The sequence below is a fragment of the Erithacus rubecula genome, assembly GCF_903797595.1.
Source record: "Erithacus rubecula genome assembly, chromosome: Z".
In the NCBI taxonomy this organism is placed as follows: Eukaryota; Metazoa; Chordata; class Aves; order Passeriformes; family Muscicapidae; genus Erithacus; species Erithacus rubecula.
The window spans coordinates 2,497,369-2,516,599 of record NC_136661.1 but is presented as its reverse complement, the minus strand read 5'-3'; the positions used below and the strand labels follow the sequence as shown (position 1 = coordinate 2,516,599).

The window sequence follows — 19,231 nt, the reverse complement described above, 5'->3', positions numbered from 1 at the left end:
GTGATTATTAATTGCTCCCAGTAGGTGACTCCCAAAGCACAAAGGTGCCTGCAATACTGAATACAGTCACACCAGATTGGTGACCAGTGACACCAGCATGTGATAAGCCCATCCTGTAAAATACACCACACACAGCATGTATTGCAAGTAAGGAATTATTGCTATAATACCAACAAAATACCACAAGTATGAGAGCAAATAAATCCACATTGTAACCAGCAACTATTAAACCAATGCAATGAATATTTATAGCAATTTTATTTTAACACACTCTAGTAAGATCTGTCCTGGTCTCAACCCTCTGTGCCTCATACTGAGCACCAAAAGAAACTCTTGTGGTTTAACCGCAGTCAACAGCCAAGCCTCATGCAGCTGCTCACTCACTCTCACACTGAGTGTGGGATCAGGGAGGGAATTGGAAGGGTAAAAGCTAGAAAATCTGTGGGTTGAAGTAATGACAATTTGATTGGGAAAACAAAAGCTGTACAGACAAGCAAAGCAAAACAAGGAATCAACTCACTGCTTCCCATAGGCAGACAGGTGTTCAGCCATCTCCAGGACAATAGGGCCCGACTATACATAATGGTGGCATGGAAAGACAAACACTGTCAATTCTGAACGTTCCAGCTTTCTTCCTTCTCCCCCAACTTTATATACTGAGCTTGATGTCATATGGTCTGGAATATCCCTTTGGTCACTTTGGGTCACCTGAATTGCAGAATCACACAGAATTAACTAGGTTGACAAAGGCCTTTGAGATCATCAAGTCCAATGACCAAACACCACCATGTCAGCTAGACCATGGCACTAAATGTCACATCCAGTCTTGATTCCTAAACACCTCCAAGGATGGTGACTCCACCACCTTCCTGGGCAGCCAAGTCACTCTTTCTTGTGAAGAGATTCTTCCTAATGTCCAACCTGGTCCTCCCCTGGTGCAGTTTAAGACTATGTCCTCTTGTCCTGTCAGTGGTTGCCTGTGAGAAGAGACTGATCCCCACCTGGCTACACCCTCCTTCCAGGCAGCTGTAGAGAGTGACAATGTCACCTCTGAGCCTCCTGCTCTCCAGGCTGAACAACCCCAGCTCCCTCAACCACTCCTCACAGGACTTGTGCTCCAGACATTTCATCAGCTTCACTGCCCTGCTCTTAACACACTCCAACATCCTTCCTGAATTTATGGGCTCAGCACTGGACACAGCACTCAAAGCGTGATCTCACCAGTGCTGAGTACAGGCAGACAATCCTGCTGGCCACACTATTTCTGGTACAGGCCAGGATGCTTTCCTGGCCACCTGGGCACTGCTGGCTCATGTTCAGCTGCTGTCAATCACTTTCCCGAGGTCCATTTCTGCCTGTTCACTGTCCAGTCACTCTGCCCAGCCTGCAGTGCTGCATAGGAGGCTGGCTCTTGAAGCCAAAGTGAAGGACCTAGAACTTAGCCTTGTTAAACCTCATTTTGTTGCACTTTGCCCATCAATCCAGCCTGTCCAGGTCCCTCTGCAGAGCCCTCCTACCCTCCAGCAGAACAATACTTACACTCAATTTAGTGGCATCTGTGAACTTGCTGATGGTAGCCTCAATCTCTCCATCCAGATCATCAATAAAGATATTTAACAGAGTTGTCCCCAACAGTCCCCTGTGGGACATCCCCAGTGAGCAGACACCAGCTGTTTGCAGCACCATTTCTGGTGCTCTCTCTCTGGCCCGGCCATCCAGCCAGTTCTTAACCCAGCACAGAGTGCTCCTGTCCATGGGCTGCAGCTTTTCCAGGAGTGTGTTGTGGGAGACAGTGTCAAAGGCCTTGCTGAAATACAGGCAGACAGCATCCACAGCCCTTCCTGCATCCACCAGGTGGGTCAGGCAAGACTTGCACCTCTGAAATCCATCCTGGCTATTCCTCTTGTGTGCCCTCCCAATCTCCTGTTCACTCCCGCTCTCCTCACCACTGTGGCATTACAGAAAGCAGAAAAGGCCTCAGCTCTGTGTAAGCCCTGCACACCAGGTACAAAATCATCTCTGTATTATCAACCCCATGTTCAGCACAGACCCAAAACACAGCCCCCTACCAGCCACTGTGAAGCTACCCCAGCCAAAACCAGTTCAATCTCAATCTCTCCAAAATGAAATAAACAGAAACAAAAAAAAATGTGGCATATGGAATGTTACACAAAGATAATAACATCACATTACAAGGAGAATAACATACTACAGTGTTGCAGTCCTGACATTTTTTCCCCCAACACACAGCATTTAAGTTTTCCTCTCACTACTATTTCAAACTTCTTTTAGGAAAAAAGAGGAAATGTTGTGAATTCCAGCAATAGTTTACGTAGCCTTGGTGCTAAACTACTCATGAAATTATTCCAATTCAGTGGGGATATACTGTTGATAAACAAATTAATTATTAGCAACTTCAAGTAGGTTCTTCTAACAAACTACTTGCACCCACAGTATAAAAAAGCATAAGAATACAACCTGAAAACTCTCCAATATACTGGAGTACTCCCTTAGGATGACAATCCCCAAGTTGTATACAGAACAAGGATATTAATTTAAAATCTCAAAACAATTTACAGCTTAAGTTCCTTTCCTTTTTTCCTCCTCCACAGATTAATATAAAAAGGGAGCATAACTCCTAGCCTAAAACTAAGGAAAAGTCACTGTGTTAGTATTTAACAGTTATGTAAACATGAGTAAGACCTAATTCACATCTCTCTACATCATGGCTCAGTGTAAGAGTATTCCTGAATAGCCACTATATAGGTAAAGTTTATGTTTAATTTGATGTATGTGTCTGTCTTTGTATTTGCAGAAGATTTAGCAAACTTTTAATAATCACCCCAGGTGCAGTGATTTACCAAGTCTTCTCTTGGAAGGGGATTCAAGAGTTAGAAATAGGAGAACTGCAGAAAAAAAATTGTCTGTAGTCCACCAATGTTTTCTGGTTTTTATATTACATAATTAGGACTGAGTACCACATTACTTTATTAATATCAGCTAGACTCAAATGTTCAAGCAACACTTAGCATGAAAAGGGATTGAAGAATTTAGTTTTTAAACTTTTAAAACATTTTGTTGACTCTTTTTACAACACAGCCAAAATAATCAACATTATCTGATAAACAATATTGAATTGCCAGCAAATTGGTTCTGTTCAGCTGTTCTTACCAATGGAAGTCTCACTACAGTTACTGAAAAACATTTTTAGCTATTAGTGGGAGTAAACCAAAATTTTAAGTAATAAAGACCACAAAAATGAAATTAGCAAAAGCAGTTTTAAGATAAACATATTAAAGATGTAAATCAGAGACAAACTAAAGGAGTAAAAATAAGGTCCTCTAAAAAATTCAGGAGATATGTAGAGAATGCTATTTTGAGTATAAGTATAAAGAAAACAAGATGCATTACAACTAAGGTAACATTTTCCCAGAAATTAAGTACTTTAGGAAACAAGTGATCCTTAATATTTACAGAAACTTAATCAGAAGAAAAGCATTTTAGAGGCATTTACTTCCATAAATTTAAATAAAAATCACCTCATGTATGAACTAAAGAATAAACAGGTAAGGCACCTAGAAGATACCATCTACAGTACTCTTCTTGAGCAACATTTATGCAAGCATCTGCTAGAGTATTTACTGCCAAACTAATGATGACAAAACAGCTTTAAAATGGATTGCTCTCAGTTGGCTCTTGTCTTCTGCAAGAAGATTGTTAAGTCATCATCATATGCCGTCAAAATCTGATACTATCACTATACAGAACGTTTATATAGTTTGTGAAGTAGATCTTTGCAGCAATGAATTGGTTCAAGAAAACTCAATATTGAACTGCTTATGTTCTACCATATCAAAAACAGTAGCTATCTTGTTGTCAGTCTTAAACAGCCACAACTTCTTAATGGCAAACAACAGTTGAGCCTCAGTAGAATCTATTTCATAGGTCCATATTCTTGGCTAGAAGGCACTGGGTATTTTTGTACATTGCTCTACTTCAACTTTACTGATCCTTTGGAATGTCCAGTAACAGTGATCATTTTACAGCTTTTTACTTAATAGGATCCCTCTTCCATTCTCTCCATGTATCAAGGGGACTATGTGCAGACCACACTACACTATTTCTACACACACATACATACTTCCATGTATGCTTAGCACAAAATAAACTCAAAGCCAACTCTGTGAGGGCTGGAACCCACTGTCTCTCTGGAAGACTTCCCCCCAGCCAACATCAAAAGCTGTACTAAAACTACAGTATCAAAGGTCACAGTTCACAGGTCACGGACATATTATTCAATCATCACTTCATGTTCATGTCTTGCATAGCTTTACATTGCCAAAATGCACATGATATCTTCTTCACTGGTTTTATTATATAGCAAAGATCCAAAACATTTTAAAAACTGTCACCACCACATTACTACTCTTTTTTCAGATTCAATTGACCCAGACACCTTGCATTACTGTAGCAAAAGTCTATTCTGGGCATCCTTCTTTTTGCTGTGTTTTAATTTTAAAATATTATTCACATTAGAATTACATCACTAGGACAACATCTATAATTCTGCAACATATAAAAATCATATATTAAGAAAAATGAAATTGCTAAGGAACAGGTTCTTTGTTGTTGATTTCTGTCAGTCCTCGAACACTGAAAGTCCTGTCTTAGTCTACTGTTCTTTCAGTCTCAATGAAGTGGAAAGAGTCATCCTTTACTATGGCAGAGACACTTTCTTCCTGCCTAGCCCTGTAAAATACTAGTACAAACTCCGTGTATCTCATTTTCTTTGAATACTTTATCTTCCACCAAGATGTGTCAATTCCTCTTGTGATTCAACACCTCTCTAAGGTGTCATACTCTTTCAAGAAACCTTAAGCAGAAAACGCAAACTGTTTCTGTCTGTGGGTAACAGGAAACATCTCTACCACGTTTATTTAAGGAAACACCAGTGAAGCAGGATTCTTAGTACCTATTTAATGTTCCTTCAAATAGAGAGCAGTCTCCTATGTCTGAAAAGCTTGCAGGATTGCTTATCTCCTCATGAAGATTTTTTTGATGTTTTGTTCTTGAAATATCTATTTTAAGGCTGCATTTGACTTTTTTTTTATATGCACAGCTAGCAACTGGAAAGATTTGAAGTATCCAACAGGAACTGTTTTCATATTAAGACTAGCATATATCCATGTGTATTCACTGCATCTGAGCAACCACACAGAAAATTCAGATATTACTTCTGCTATCTGGAAAAATTTCTTCAAATAACCTTCTTTGTGTTTTGAAAGCATTGGACTCCTCACCACTGTTCGTAATTTGAAAAGAAAAATGGGTTTTGCACCTTAATCCCTCTCATCCATCACTCATAAAAGAGCTAACAGTAATACTCCAGTTTTCTGTCTCGTGCTGTGCCAAAATTTAGTTTTGATCCCCTCATAAGGAACAGTATTATACGCTATCACCTTCTTTAGTTATTTGCACAGACAGACTTGAAACACAAGTCATCAAACAGAAGGTGAAATACTTGTAGGACTACTACCTACCTACCACAGAGCAATGGCTACACTACTTCTCATGGCAAATGCCCACGAAGAGCATCAAAAAATGAAGCAAAAAAACCTTGTTGAAAAATCCTACTGAGATATTCTGTTAGCTCTACATTTTATATTCTAGATCTTTCAGTGAAAGATGACTGAAGATAATACAATCCACTGACATATACAGGAAATGTTCAAAAAAGCAAATGGAAATAGCTTTTTAGTTGTGTTGGATTTTCTTATGCAAGGAATTACTCTTAAATCTCAAAAGTGAGAGACTTCTGTATCATTTGGCTTTAAACAAATACAAGCAGAAATGTATGACCTTCAGAAATAATTCCTGTAACAAATCTGAAACTAAGGAATTCTCACAAATTTGAGTTATTCTGAGGGACTACTGATATATGTAAGAAACTGCACACACACACACTTCAATTCCACACAATGCTGGAGCTGGCACATGTCTTTCACTATCTTTTTGGACAGCTACAAGGTTTAGCCTCTGAAGGGCATCAGGTAAGCCTCATGAAGCTGAATTTTATTCTTTTACCCACAGGCATGCTATGCATACCTATCACCTAGAGAATAATTCAGAAATGCAGAATCAAATTGAGTAACCTGTCTCACAGCTCAACATTTCTTGCTGCTACGATATTAAAGCCTTTTAAATCCTTGACATTAAAGGGATCAGAGCATTTTTAAGTGGCAAATCACATCCAATTTAGAACAAAAAGGATTCTTACATTTTTTGTGTTAGTTTGAAGTAATTTTGGAGAAATATAAAATTAGACAATCAATATTTTTTTCAATGAAAACAGAAAAACTGCAGCAAGCTCTTTTACCAATTAATCTAAAACTCAATCACACAACAGAAAAATGGCTAAACATCATAAGAAAAAATGCCTTAAGGAACACTACAAGACATTTGAAATTATTTGCTACTTATATAAAGCATTTCCTAATCTAGGCTATTACCATTAATACAGAAAGTCTGAAAACTTCAGCCAACCAGACAGTAAACAGTAACTTATTTTATCCAATATCCATTTATCTATTAAATCCACTAGTCACACCAAATTCTGCATTCATGACGCACATCCCTCTTTTTATGAGAAGAATGAATTTTAGGTAAATGCAGTATTTATGGTAAGCACTGAAACAAATGTCTTGCCAACGCAAGGCAGACTTCCTTTGAAGGCTCACTATCATCACTGTTTCAGAACTTCATCAATGCGTGCAATATTCTGCATACTGAACATTCATTTTAAAAAAATGCAACTGGCAGCAAAACTATGCCTTACTGTGCTAGCCAAATTTGCAAACAGGCAGAAATTACTTTAAAAGCTCACTATAATAAAATACATTCACCATCAGGCAATTTTGGAAAAGAAAGAAGGATGCAAACAAAAATAAGTCTAAAAAACCACCAGAAACGCACAACTGATGAACACCCCCTAAACAGTGGTTTAGTTTAAATTACATTAGGTTACATACCTTGGTATTCAGGCAAAACCATCATGGCAACACACTTCTTTTCACTTATTCCTCTCTTAGGACTTCCTTACTCTGCATTTGAAATGTAATTCTACAGCAGAGAGAGACAAACAGCATTGTCCTTACCCAAGCCCTTCCTTGGTACAAACTTGCATTTGAATTTGGAGACACCTATCCATCCACAGAGCTGGCAACAGCACATGATACAAACACCATGGTAGAAAACAATTCAGATCGGTGGTGTTGCACCTTCCTCCTCAATACTACCCGACCATGAGATAGCAACATTTAGCCAGCTACTTGCAAATCTGTATCAGTGAATTTCATTACTGCAATACCATTGGATCTGCCTATACAATCCTTTGAATGATCGAATTGACTCACCACTAGGTCATTAGCCTTTCCTTGTTTTGTTGTGGTTTTTTTTGGTTTTTTTTTTAATTGTTTGGCTTAGGATTTTTAAAATTATTTCTTCTCCCTCACCTCACAGCTGTGGCAGAAAAGATGATGCAAAGCAAAATGAAACAGTAGCAAGATGATATTACACATTTGTGTACATAAAGAGAAAGCACTGAAAAGTATTTTTCAAAAGGAACAGCTGTGGGAAATTAGCTAGAAGCTGTCAGAAAAACAGTGAAAATGGAAGAGGTAACTGAGGGAGAATAAAGGAGGCAGCTGCTCCTATTGAAAACCAAAAATTATTAAGATAATATGCACCAAAATGAGCTGAGAATGACTTTACAGTTTTTATTTATACCTTAGCATTGACAAAAAATAGCCAAGCTGACAGCTTTTCATGGACTACTGGAATTTCATTAAGGGAGGATTTTAACTGATCATTGCTATACATTAACAGGTATAATGTTACATGTAAAGTAACACTGAAGCAAGGGCAAGGATGGCAGATACAGCTCTGTCTTACAGACCAGAAGCTGGGGACAGGGAAAAACAGCTAGTATCTTAGGAAAAGTGTTTGCCCTCTCCTTTTTAGAGCAAGAAGTTCCAGTCCTAGCTCTTCTAAACTAAACAGATTTACCTAGAAGTGACAATGTTCTATTTTAGGAGTTATTACTGCTCACAGCAACAGAAATATTTGTAATGCTGTCCTACAAATGAAATGCATTAAAAGACCATCAAGTAAACAAAAACTTCCTAGACAAACAAAAATTCCTTCTTAGAAGTCTCATCTGATCTTGAAATTTAAATGTCAGATCACTATGTGTCAGGAGACTACTCATGTTGATTTGCTTTACAGTCTGCATGTAAGTTTTGTTCTCTCCACTTTAAGAGGACATGCACTGGATTGCCTTCTAATCAGAAAGCAGTCCAGCACCCCCAGTGCTGCCTCATGGAAATCTAATAATTAACTACAAGAAAGTGATCAAGAGGTTTAGCTTCCAAAACTTCAATAACTGAGGGAGCAGAGAAGGATTAGGAGATAAGGAATTTTCCTAGCACCTGTCTTATTTAAAACATGGGTTTTGCTTATCTACATATTTATTAGAATGCAGCATCTGAATACCACAAAAAAATAGATTGGTGTATCCTCAAATATTACTCTATAGATGCAACAAAACAGTAGAATAAGGACAAAGGAAGAAAATCTAGGCAAAGTTGACCATCTGCTTGAATCTTAGTTGCCACAAGATATAGTGCCAAGATGACGCTCATCCTGCTGGCTCCCCATCAACCCACCACTGCCAGAGTCTACTACTCTGAAAATAACACGAGTTACATTTCTAGACACTTTACTATCTTATTTGTATTTTTGAAAAGAAACATGAGCATAGCCAAATGCTTCGTTTCTGACTGATCACTATTCAGATTCAGTAAGCCAATAATCAATTTATTTCTAGTCAGGTGTTTTTATGATCTGAGAAACAGCAGCAGCTTTATCTGACGTCAAGTTCTTCAGTTCAACAGCACATTGCACTGCACATAAACAGAAAGAGAGACCCAAATTTCCCATAAGAACTCAGCCATATTGTGAAAGCAAGACATGCCAATTCCTTAGGTTACTATTTACCCACTTAAATACACAGTTCATCTGATCACTAAAACGATTACCAAATAATCCTATTTAAACATATCAAGCTACACCAGCATAAATTTGACACAAAATATATGTATGCATAAAAACTATCAGCAAAACAATCAGATCACAGGCATTTACAATTAACCGCAGTCTGACTGAGAAGCAGAAAAATCAAGTAAGTGTCAGTACTGTTATGCAGGTAGAAAAAAAACTGATTTACTCCCTTCTGTTCAAAACTGATAGGAACATACAGCAGTATAAAAGGTTATCAGATTTATTAAAGGGAACTCAGTGGTTAGACAGTGTTTTTAGACGTAAATTTTAAAATGAGATCCTTACAGGAAAACTGAGAATTTACTATGTTTGATACTCCTTATCAGACTAATAGTTCATATCAAATAATCAACCTGAGGTCAATGCATGCAATGCAGTGTACAAAAACAATCAACTGAATATGGCAGAGAGTGATATCACCAAAACTTAATATACTGAATGCAAATACACACAAATAGATGCCCACTGTAAAAAAAAAAAAAAAAAAAAAAAAGTTTTGATTTGTTCAACATTTCTGATAGAAAGTAGGTCTTAATAACCCATGCTGACAAGAAAATAGGTTGAGAAAGAGCCTCTTTGAAGAACTAGCATATATGAATAATAATAACAACTTGCTGGCATGAAATGAATAAAAATTTCACTTATCTTGCCATGGAAAAAATAAAAAATAAATCACGCTGCAAGTAGGACACCAGATCAGGCCAGATGTTTATGGGACTAACACTGCGTCACACAAATATTGGCCCAGATCCAAAGAGACAATTAGGACACAATGATCCCAGCAAGACACTCTTCCTAAACTTCAAACCAATTTACTTGAATTCATTACATAGTGAACTTATAGTCTATGCTGGAAGTATTCTGAAATAACTAAAATCTATAAAAGCACTGCATTATACTTAACATTTAATACTTTGACAGCACTGCATTGCATCCCATGAAATAAATTATTTACGTTTAAGTAAAAAATTATATAACCTCAAATGGTTAAATCAGTACAGCTACCAGGATCAGAAGACATAGTCTATAAATGGAAAAAGTAGCTGAAAGTCTGTTACTGTCCTTAAATTACCACATTTTAAAGAATGGCATGACAAAATATACACCTTGCAGTGTTCTACAACCTACAGTATCTGAGCTGATTAAGCACTGACATCAGCAGAGAAGCTTCTGCTCGCTAAAGCATTGTTCACTGCAAAGTGCAGAGGAGAAACAACTATTTCATAACCCCATTGTGAATATATTGTTTTTCCTTTATCTTCAAGGAAATCTATATTAAAAAACACGTTTTAGTTTGACATACATTGTAAAACAAATTTTCACAGACAAAATCCCACAAATCTTATTATCAAATTCATGATTTCAAGGACTATTAGGCAGATATCATGTACTTACAGGATAAATTCAGTTAACTTCAGGTATGTAAATACAGTCCTTATGTAAAAATAAGTGCTGCTTCTTTCACTCTTTTTCCTCCGTGCGCACACACACACCAAAAAAAAAAAAAAAAAAGGCAAAAAGACAAAGAAAAGCATAAAAAGAAAAGTGATTCTATTTTACTTCTCAATATCCATGAGGTTTCATTAATGAGTTATCAAGCAAAAAGAATAAAAGTTTTCATGCCAGCAGCTGGCAAGAGAGGCACTCTCCATAGCCGAATTCAAAAGAAATGTCAGTGAGAGTGGCAGCAGCTACAGTCAATGCTGGAAGCTGATGCTTCTGCAGGAAAAGGATGCTGGGAGATTCTCCCAATCTGTGCTGCAGCCTAATTCTAATCCATCACTCCTAACTGCAAGGGGAAAATGGAGACATGAGGAATGCAAAGTAGTTTATATTTAAAGACAAAGAAGGAGACACACCTTAGTATTTCCTGAGTATAAAAAAAAGAAGCCACAATTAAAGTCAGACAGAAAAGGGAAAGTATGCAAATGAAACTGCAGCAAAGTATGTTACAGCAACTGCAGAAAAACTATATCAAATATTGAAAGCAAGCAACACTGAAGAAAAATAACTAGCCCATGTCTGATTTTCTTTATTTGACAGCACTCAAACATCACTTTTTTTTTTTTTTTTTAATTAACCCTTTGACATTTTTCCCCCAGAAATCCAAATTTTTAGCTACAGTTCCACAGCCAAAACAAATCACTAACACAGAGAGGTGTTAATAAATAGATCTCTTCATGAATGTCAGCTCCAATAGAAGAAAGCAGGAGTCAAAAGCAGAACAGCTACAACATAGATAGTTTCATCCCCTTGGTCTAATCTCTCTAGATGAGATATGATGAAAGCTCAGTACATAGGAGCTAAGCAGCAGAAAATTAAACTATGCCCTTCCTCCTCTATTACCTTCAAAATGTATTCTTTAAAGCTGTATCAACTGGACTAATAGTACCTATTTCCAGCTATGCTTACTGTTATGAACTGAGATTTACTCACAAAAATGTCTCAAACAAATCTTTTAAAGCAAAATGCAGGAAACCACATTTTATGTATTTCAGGTGCATGCTAAGTAGTTTCAGTGGTAACACTTCAAACCAATTTATTCAAACAATTTACTTTTGTTAAAACATTCTTACTTGTAATAATACTGGGAAAGAATTGCACAGTATTTCCTACAACATTTGCAGGAACCAAGGGCTATGATCAGGTAAAAAAGGTTTTGCAAATCTTGAAAATCTTTCAAAGAGATGAGATTGACACCTGTAATTTATGGACAATAGCACCTTTAAAATCAGAACATTCTACCTTTTCCATAAAACTTGACCCAGTAGTGTTAAAGACCAAGGAATTCATAAATACATATCCAAATTCTCCGCCATGTCATTTGAAGCAGCACTTATGTGCACATTGTCAGTTAATGGTCTAATAGTATTATGGGTAGGGAAAGTAGAAGTGACAGAATTTCTGTGACCTTGCCTATACATGAAGAGTAGACAAGTTTCAATCAATGTTGCCCAGTCACACAGAAGCCAACTCAATTTCACCAAAAAACATAGTGTCCTGTTTTTAACACAGGTAAGTTTCAGGCAGTCCATATTAGATGGCTCAGAAACTATTCTCTAGAAAAAGCTGAGTAAGACAGGAGAACATTTCCACAAAACTGACAAAAGTAAGCTTTCTGTCTGCAAATATCAATTAATGCTAAAAAGTTTTCCCTGGACTGACTTAAAGGAAAATGAACTAATACACATACACTACACTCTCCACTCACATTAGACTTCCAAAACATTCTGCAACAGCATTTAATCATTAGGGAAGGGTTGGACACGACACAACCAAATCAAAACTATTAAAAACTAGGATTTTTGTTTGTTTGTTTGTTTGATAGCTTAAATAAACAGGCAAATCTGGGTTTCAATCCATTTGCCTTTAAAAAAATCCTACTTCTCAACATCTCACCAATCTACTAACTTTCTTCATTGATGAGTTTAAACTCATCTTGCAGTTTCTTATCTAAAGCACTTACATCTTAATGGTTGTACCACCCATCCAAAAGTCTACATCATTTTCCAAGTCTCAGAAGTTATGCAGAGAAGGCAGTTCATGAGCTGCAGGGCTACAAGTAGTGCTATGCAGTCTTTATTAAAGCACAGAACAAACATTACTTTCCTGAAAGATGTTTAAAGAAGAAAACACAGATGTCATCCTGCATTCCAGCATAATATCAGGATTTCAACATGATACTTAAAATAAATTCCAGAAGTCCCCAGAAAGTCCCACCCCAAAAATAGGATAAGAGTTTAAAGCCACAGTGTTAATTTGTAATTAAAGAACAACCCACAGAGCAGAAATGAAATTTTTAGGTTAAATTAAGAAACTTTTTTTTTTGTGTGAACATGGGATAACAGAAAAACATGCTTTGGTATCTTTCTGTACATCAGTCTTTCAGCAAAGGCTTGTAAAAAGAGTAACAGTGTGAAAAACATGCAGAGTTTTGGGCACTTCTGTGTACAGTGTTTTGAAAATGGTTTGTTTGGCTTTAGGTTTTGTCTACCTCCTGTCCTTGCTTTCTAAAGGGCTACGAGCACAGGAAATATACATTTCAAAGTGAACAGAATATACCAATGCAAACAACAATGGCACAATGCAGCCTGAAGTCTTCTGCTGAAATACAGACACGGAGAAAAGCTTACAGCACAAGGTAAAACATGTAGCAGAAATAAATGTGTCAGTAACAACATAATTATTGTCTCATGAAAACCTCTCCAAGTTTAAAAATTCATAATTTTAGAACTGTTTGGGGTGGGAAAAGATTAGAGAGATAAGGCTGCTGTATCATTACTGCTGTTTCAAATTTTAACACTCATTATAAAGCAGCTAGTGTGTCATATTTTTATATTTGTGCAGCTACGAAAGTATTAAGTTTTAGACACAAAAGCTGTTTTTTTCAACTAACCTTGAAGGTCAAACATAAGAAAATAAAATTTTGATCATTTAAATTGTCACATCTGCTTCTCACCATCTCAAGACAATGTCAGAATATGAGTTTAAACTTATGAAGACAGAAACAGTTCCTAAAAGTTGTTGGCTTCTGGAATTAAAATTTGAATTTAGAGGCATCTCCTTAACTGTTAAATTTCATTCACTGACAAAACGCCCACATGTGCAGGTGTAACTGAAATCTTAACTACACATCTAAGATTACAAGGATAACCTGCTCTAACTTCCTTAAACACTTCTGGCCCTTAATCTATCACCCCAGTAATACCACACAGAGCTGCTTTGGTAGGATCAAGGATTAACAGTACATAGCTTCGGGTAGGCAAAGAAAATGCAAGAGTCAATGAAGTATGTCTCTTTTTGCTGAAATTGAAAGACAAAAAATCCCAAGAGTTTCATTCTTGATCAAAAATCATTTCTCTGCTTTGCTTACAGAATACAAGCTCCCACTTTTTTCAATACTTCATGTTTTAAAAGTGTTTAAGTAAGATCTTGCTATCTCTCCACTCATGACATAACTGGTGTCTGAAATTTCTATAAAAATAGCACAACATGAAGACTTCCTCTGCATATGAGTTGCTTGCAGCAGTCAGGCAGACTACTGTGTTTCTTACCAAAGACAACTACAAAGCATCTTCTATAAACATACCCACACAGCTGTCATAATACAGTTGCTCTAAATGCTGCTATTCATTTCCATAAGCCTCTGATACTGGGGTAGTAGTAAATAAAGGCACTATTGTTGCCTTTACCTCAAAGAGAAAGACTGCATGGCAATTTAAGGAAGATTGCATGGTCAAAAAAACCAACTTGATGGCTACTTTTCCTTTTACATACAGATGACATCTTAAGGAACAGTAAATAAAATGACACAGACAGGAATACCAACAGAATTAATATTTCATACATGTCCTAAAAAAAATTGCGAACTTCAGAGGATAAAATACATACAGAAATTGAAAGAGCAGTGGCAAGGTCAGTACATGCTAAGCATAATATAGTGATGGATAAAAACTGTTGAGAACTCAAACCACTTTCAATCTAGTTGTAAAGTCAAAAACAATATAATTTTGAAAATTACACTCTGGAAGCAGAAAACATTATTATCTGCAGTCTAAAAAGAGATTTTCAGAATAATTTGAGCAAAAATTATGTTAGTAGAAATAAACGGAAAATAATTCAAAGAAGTAGAGAATTATCTTGTTCAGCAAAATTAAAACTAAAGTCATAGTTTTTCCACAGTAAGATTTAGGTATTTTAACAAGCATTAAATAAAAGAATAAACCACACACAAATCTGTTCCATCTACATATGTTTTTGAACCTGTAACGCTTGGCAGGCATTAAGTAACTTTAAGCCATACTCATCTGACCAGCTCAAAATGTGGAAGCAGACACTCCAGTGGAAAAATGGTAAAAAGAAGCCTACCACCACAAAAACTTCTTGGCACAGGCTTCAATTTCCACAACAGAAATCACAGTTTGTCTCCAATTATTCAGTTCCTTTTACAACAGAATATGCCAATCAAACTAGCCCCGAGTTAAGACAAACAAATAATGGTGAATTTATTTTGACACATATTCCACCTATTATCTTTGAAAGATTGAAGATGGTCTATCAAGTGTTACCATCAAACCAGTACTTTGAAAACTCAGTTGCTTTTGTTGGCAGAGACAATATTAAACGCTAGTGCTTGCTTTAAGTAAAATGGCAGAGTGACCTCCTGTAATAGCCTTTCTTCAGCTTTAGCACCAGTGAACAAAATTCGCAGTAAATAACTGTATTTAAAGGTTTCTTCATGTGCCTAAGAAGCAAATATTTTGTGATCATTACACGTTTTGGAGTTGCTGCTTATATCTACAGTAGCTACCATGAGCAGATGATGACAAGAGTCTAGAATAGAGAATCTAGACAAGAGTCTAGATTCTAGAGAATCTAATACATTTAAACCGTGAAACAAAGACTAAATTCATCCTGGGCCTGTCCTCAGATATGACAGCCAGGACACGACATTTAGGAAAGTATTTTACCATATTAAGGTAATTCATTGCCCTTTCAACATCTAACCTGCACAATCTGGTATTTACAGGTAAGCAGTAATATTTAAAGAATAAAGATAGTTAATGTCAAGTTGGAGTGGCAAAACCATTGACTAGCATCTACTGGAGCAAAATACAGAGCTGTGTTAGTCTATACATATTGTGCACTAAGAATTGCAGAATGGTGTATGAAATACTGTGAAAATCTGATTGTTACACATTCTTTCCCAATTCTTGGAACCAACATGATGATCTGACAGATTGTGAACTGAAAGTAATCTCAAAAGTAAAAGTTAGTTTTGTTGACACAACTCCTTATAAAAAAGGTCAATTTTAGTTAAATTCAACTAGATATAACTAACTACAACAAAGCACTCAAATCAATGCCAGACATATCATCACAGAGCTCTAACAATGCTACCTTCCTACCCAAAATAAGAAAGAATGAAACACTGACACACAAAAAATGATGAAAGTGAATGTTATCAATACCTAAATCGAAAAAATAGAGACAGCTTTTCAGAAGTTTAAACCTCTGGCCATTCATTGTTTCAAAAGAGTAATGAAAAAACTACAATCAATTCTCTATTCATAGAGAAAGGTCAGGAATAATCAGTATTGTATTTGATTTATAAAAGGCTTTCTCTCATGCAAACTATTAGCATCATTTGAAAACTACAATCAAAACATATCAAGAAAGATAAGATGGAAGACTTTCACAAAACATCCCAAGATTTTTTTTCAGTTCCTTAGACACTTGTTTTCAAATAGTCATATCTTCAGAAGAATTTGAGAGTCTAATCCAGTGAAGAATCCTGCCCAGATACAAAAGAATATACTCACATTCACTATGCTCAATATCATGCTACATAACAATTTTTTTTTGTCCCTTTAATATTCTCTCTATCACCTTTCATTGACTCTTCTATATAATGCTTATTGCAGATAGAAGCAATACCAGCCAGAATAAACTGACATCCTAACAGAATATAAAAACTGCATCTGTAAGACAGTTATGAACACAGAAGAGACACTCAGGAAGAACAAATCAAAGCTCTGCATGCCAAAGATAAACAACCATGCCCAGCTCAGACATCAATGGAAAAAACAAAACCACTTTCTCATGGAAGGAATGAATATTGGATAAATATTCTCATACAGTATTTCGAAGTTACTCTTGTCCCTGTCCCAGAGAAAAACAGTGGCCAAAGAGATCAGTTACTTATACACAAACTGCTAGGTAGTCAAAGGAAGAATAACCAATCATTAACATGAATAATTCTCAACTTGCTTCTGAGTGTCAGGAAACAATGTTTCATTTTTCTCAGATCAGACCTTACTACTCTACTTGGCATACAAACAAGAGTGTCAGGCAAATCTGTAAAATACAATTTGCCAAGAGCATGGATATTTCAGCCATGAAGTTCAGTCCAACCCACTGGTGGGTCAGTGTTTCAGCAATCTGAGGATATTAGTAGTCCCCTTCTCATGTGTTTCATGGCACAAAGATGCAATAAAATCCTATAGAAAAGCTAGAAACACTTACAAACAGCATAATGTGTTTTCATCACAGTTTAATAAAGGTGTTGCTTTGGTATGAGATTTTACACCAGAGAAGTGACTGTACTTCACTTCATTACGGCAGAACATCTGTGCAGCAGTACATTGTAAGACATAGTAATTTTGATTTTAAAATCTTGCTTAGGTGGGCTTGCATAATGTGTGATCTGAAGTTTTCCTAATAATGTTAAGTGACTATTTTTTCACCACACAAAAATGCCTAGAGCTGTCAGTATGTAACTAAGTTATTAGATTTCCTATTTTTAATTCTTTACAATTTTCATATTTGTTGACAAATATTTCATCATATACATCAACCTAATTACACTTCCATTTTTAATGTCTTGAGGACTTTAACTGTTTTGAAAAATGTGAATGTAGCCAATGCATATAAAATTATGTTTCCCTGGAATGGTGTGCACACAGTATTCCATTTCTGTATAAGGAGTTTTAAGGAACACACATTTTAAAAAATTCTACTTACACAGGGATGTTTTCATAGGCATCTTCAAAGTTTTCCTGCAGAAGAAAAAAGAAGTTTCAATCTAATGTGCATATGTTTTGTTACACACCAGAAATTCACCACTACCAGATAGCATTTACTTCTGCAACAGACAGTAATCATGAGAATATTCAGTCTACTGACTGTTTGCTAAGCTTTCACTGAAAATCATTATACAGAGAGATTTCCTATGGGTCTACTACATCAGACTACAGCTACATTAAACCAAAGATCTTTTTCCTTTTTAATTCTAAATTTCCACCGTGTAAATCACAGAAGGCAATACAGGCTTACGCCTCAAGAGTTTGTGCAGCACATGTGATGCATTCAGGATGCACTAGCTGAACAGTGTATCTACACATGAAACAAAAGTGTTCTGCATATACCCGATATGCAGGTTGGCTGGAGTACATACAAGAGGTCTGGAATGCATAACAGGGTGTGCCTACAGCCAGCTCAAATTCTAAAAGCAGTTATGTGAATAGCTTAGTCCAGAAATCTAGAAGTTGTTTCATTCCATCTAGATTCAAAGCTCTTTCAACCTAGGTTCAAATTTCAAATTGAAATAAAGGAAGAAATGCACAAATGTAAAAATGAGCAGAACAGTTCAGCACAAAGATAATTTATTCCTGTATCCAGTTTCCAAAATTGGAAGGACAATTATTGCAAGGACAAATGGGCAAGAAGCCCTCCCTCGCATATCCCTCCCCACTTCACACTTTCCAGTCTCTGACAACTCTGGGTATTCCAGGTCTAAATAGTTTGGCCATTTTGTGATTTTCAGTAGATCTCTCTGCTAAATATCAGTCTGATTTTCCCAATCCCACGTAGACTTTGTTTTATCCATGAGTTATAACATTAGCAAAGAATTTAATGAGCCTGACATCCATTTCGTGCAAAATAAGAATTTCTACTTGAACCTGGCTCCAATTACTTTTGCTTAACAATCCCTAGCTTAATTTATTCAAAAACAGTAAAGAATCAATTTGCACTTGCTTTTTCCTCGACACTTAATTTTTTTTTGCATCATCCAACTCATCTCTCTTCTGAGCCAAAGACTAGTACCTTACTCAGTCACTCTTCAAACACAAACTATTTCCTATTAGTAACTGTTTCTTCTCTTTTGTTAAGAAAAACTGGAAGCATGATGGAGCAGATTTTTAACAAATCCCAGGAAGACACTTGGAGGAGACTGATCCCCATTTCTGTATAACCCTTTTCAGTTAGCTGTAGAGAGACACAAGATCTCTCTGGAGTCTTCTGTTCTCCAGGTTAAACATCCTCAGCTCCCTCAGCCCCTCCTCACAGGATCTGTGATCCAGACCCTTCACTAGTTCCATGTCACACCACAGCACCTCAGTGTCTGTCTTGGAACGAGGGGCCTAAACCAGAACACAGAATTTCAAGAGTGGCCTCACCAGTGCCAAGTTCAGCGGGAACTTAACTCAGAAGAAGCCAACTAAATGATCCTCCTGATCTGAGGAGAACTGGAGTTCCAAAAAGTTGAATAGAAACCAACAGAAACATCCTGAACAGAAATTCTGTTACCCATGGCTCACCCCGGACATTGATA

General features: G+C 36.6%; 1 protein-coding gene across 1 annotated transcript in view; it reads right to left on the bottom strand.

Annotated features, from left to right (window-relative positions):
- The window catches only part of TTC39B (tetratricopeptide repeat domain 39B), a 75,336-nt gene that overhangs the window by 32,446 nt on the left and 23,659 nt on the right, over positions 1–19,231 (bottom strand). Inside the window, exon 2 of the mRNA XM_079330407.1 lies at positions 17,641–17,675. Within this exon, the coding sequence (XP_079186533.1) occupies positions 17,641–17,675 (35 nt within the window). The remainder of the gene's footprint in view (positions 1–17,640; positions 17,676–19,231) is intronic.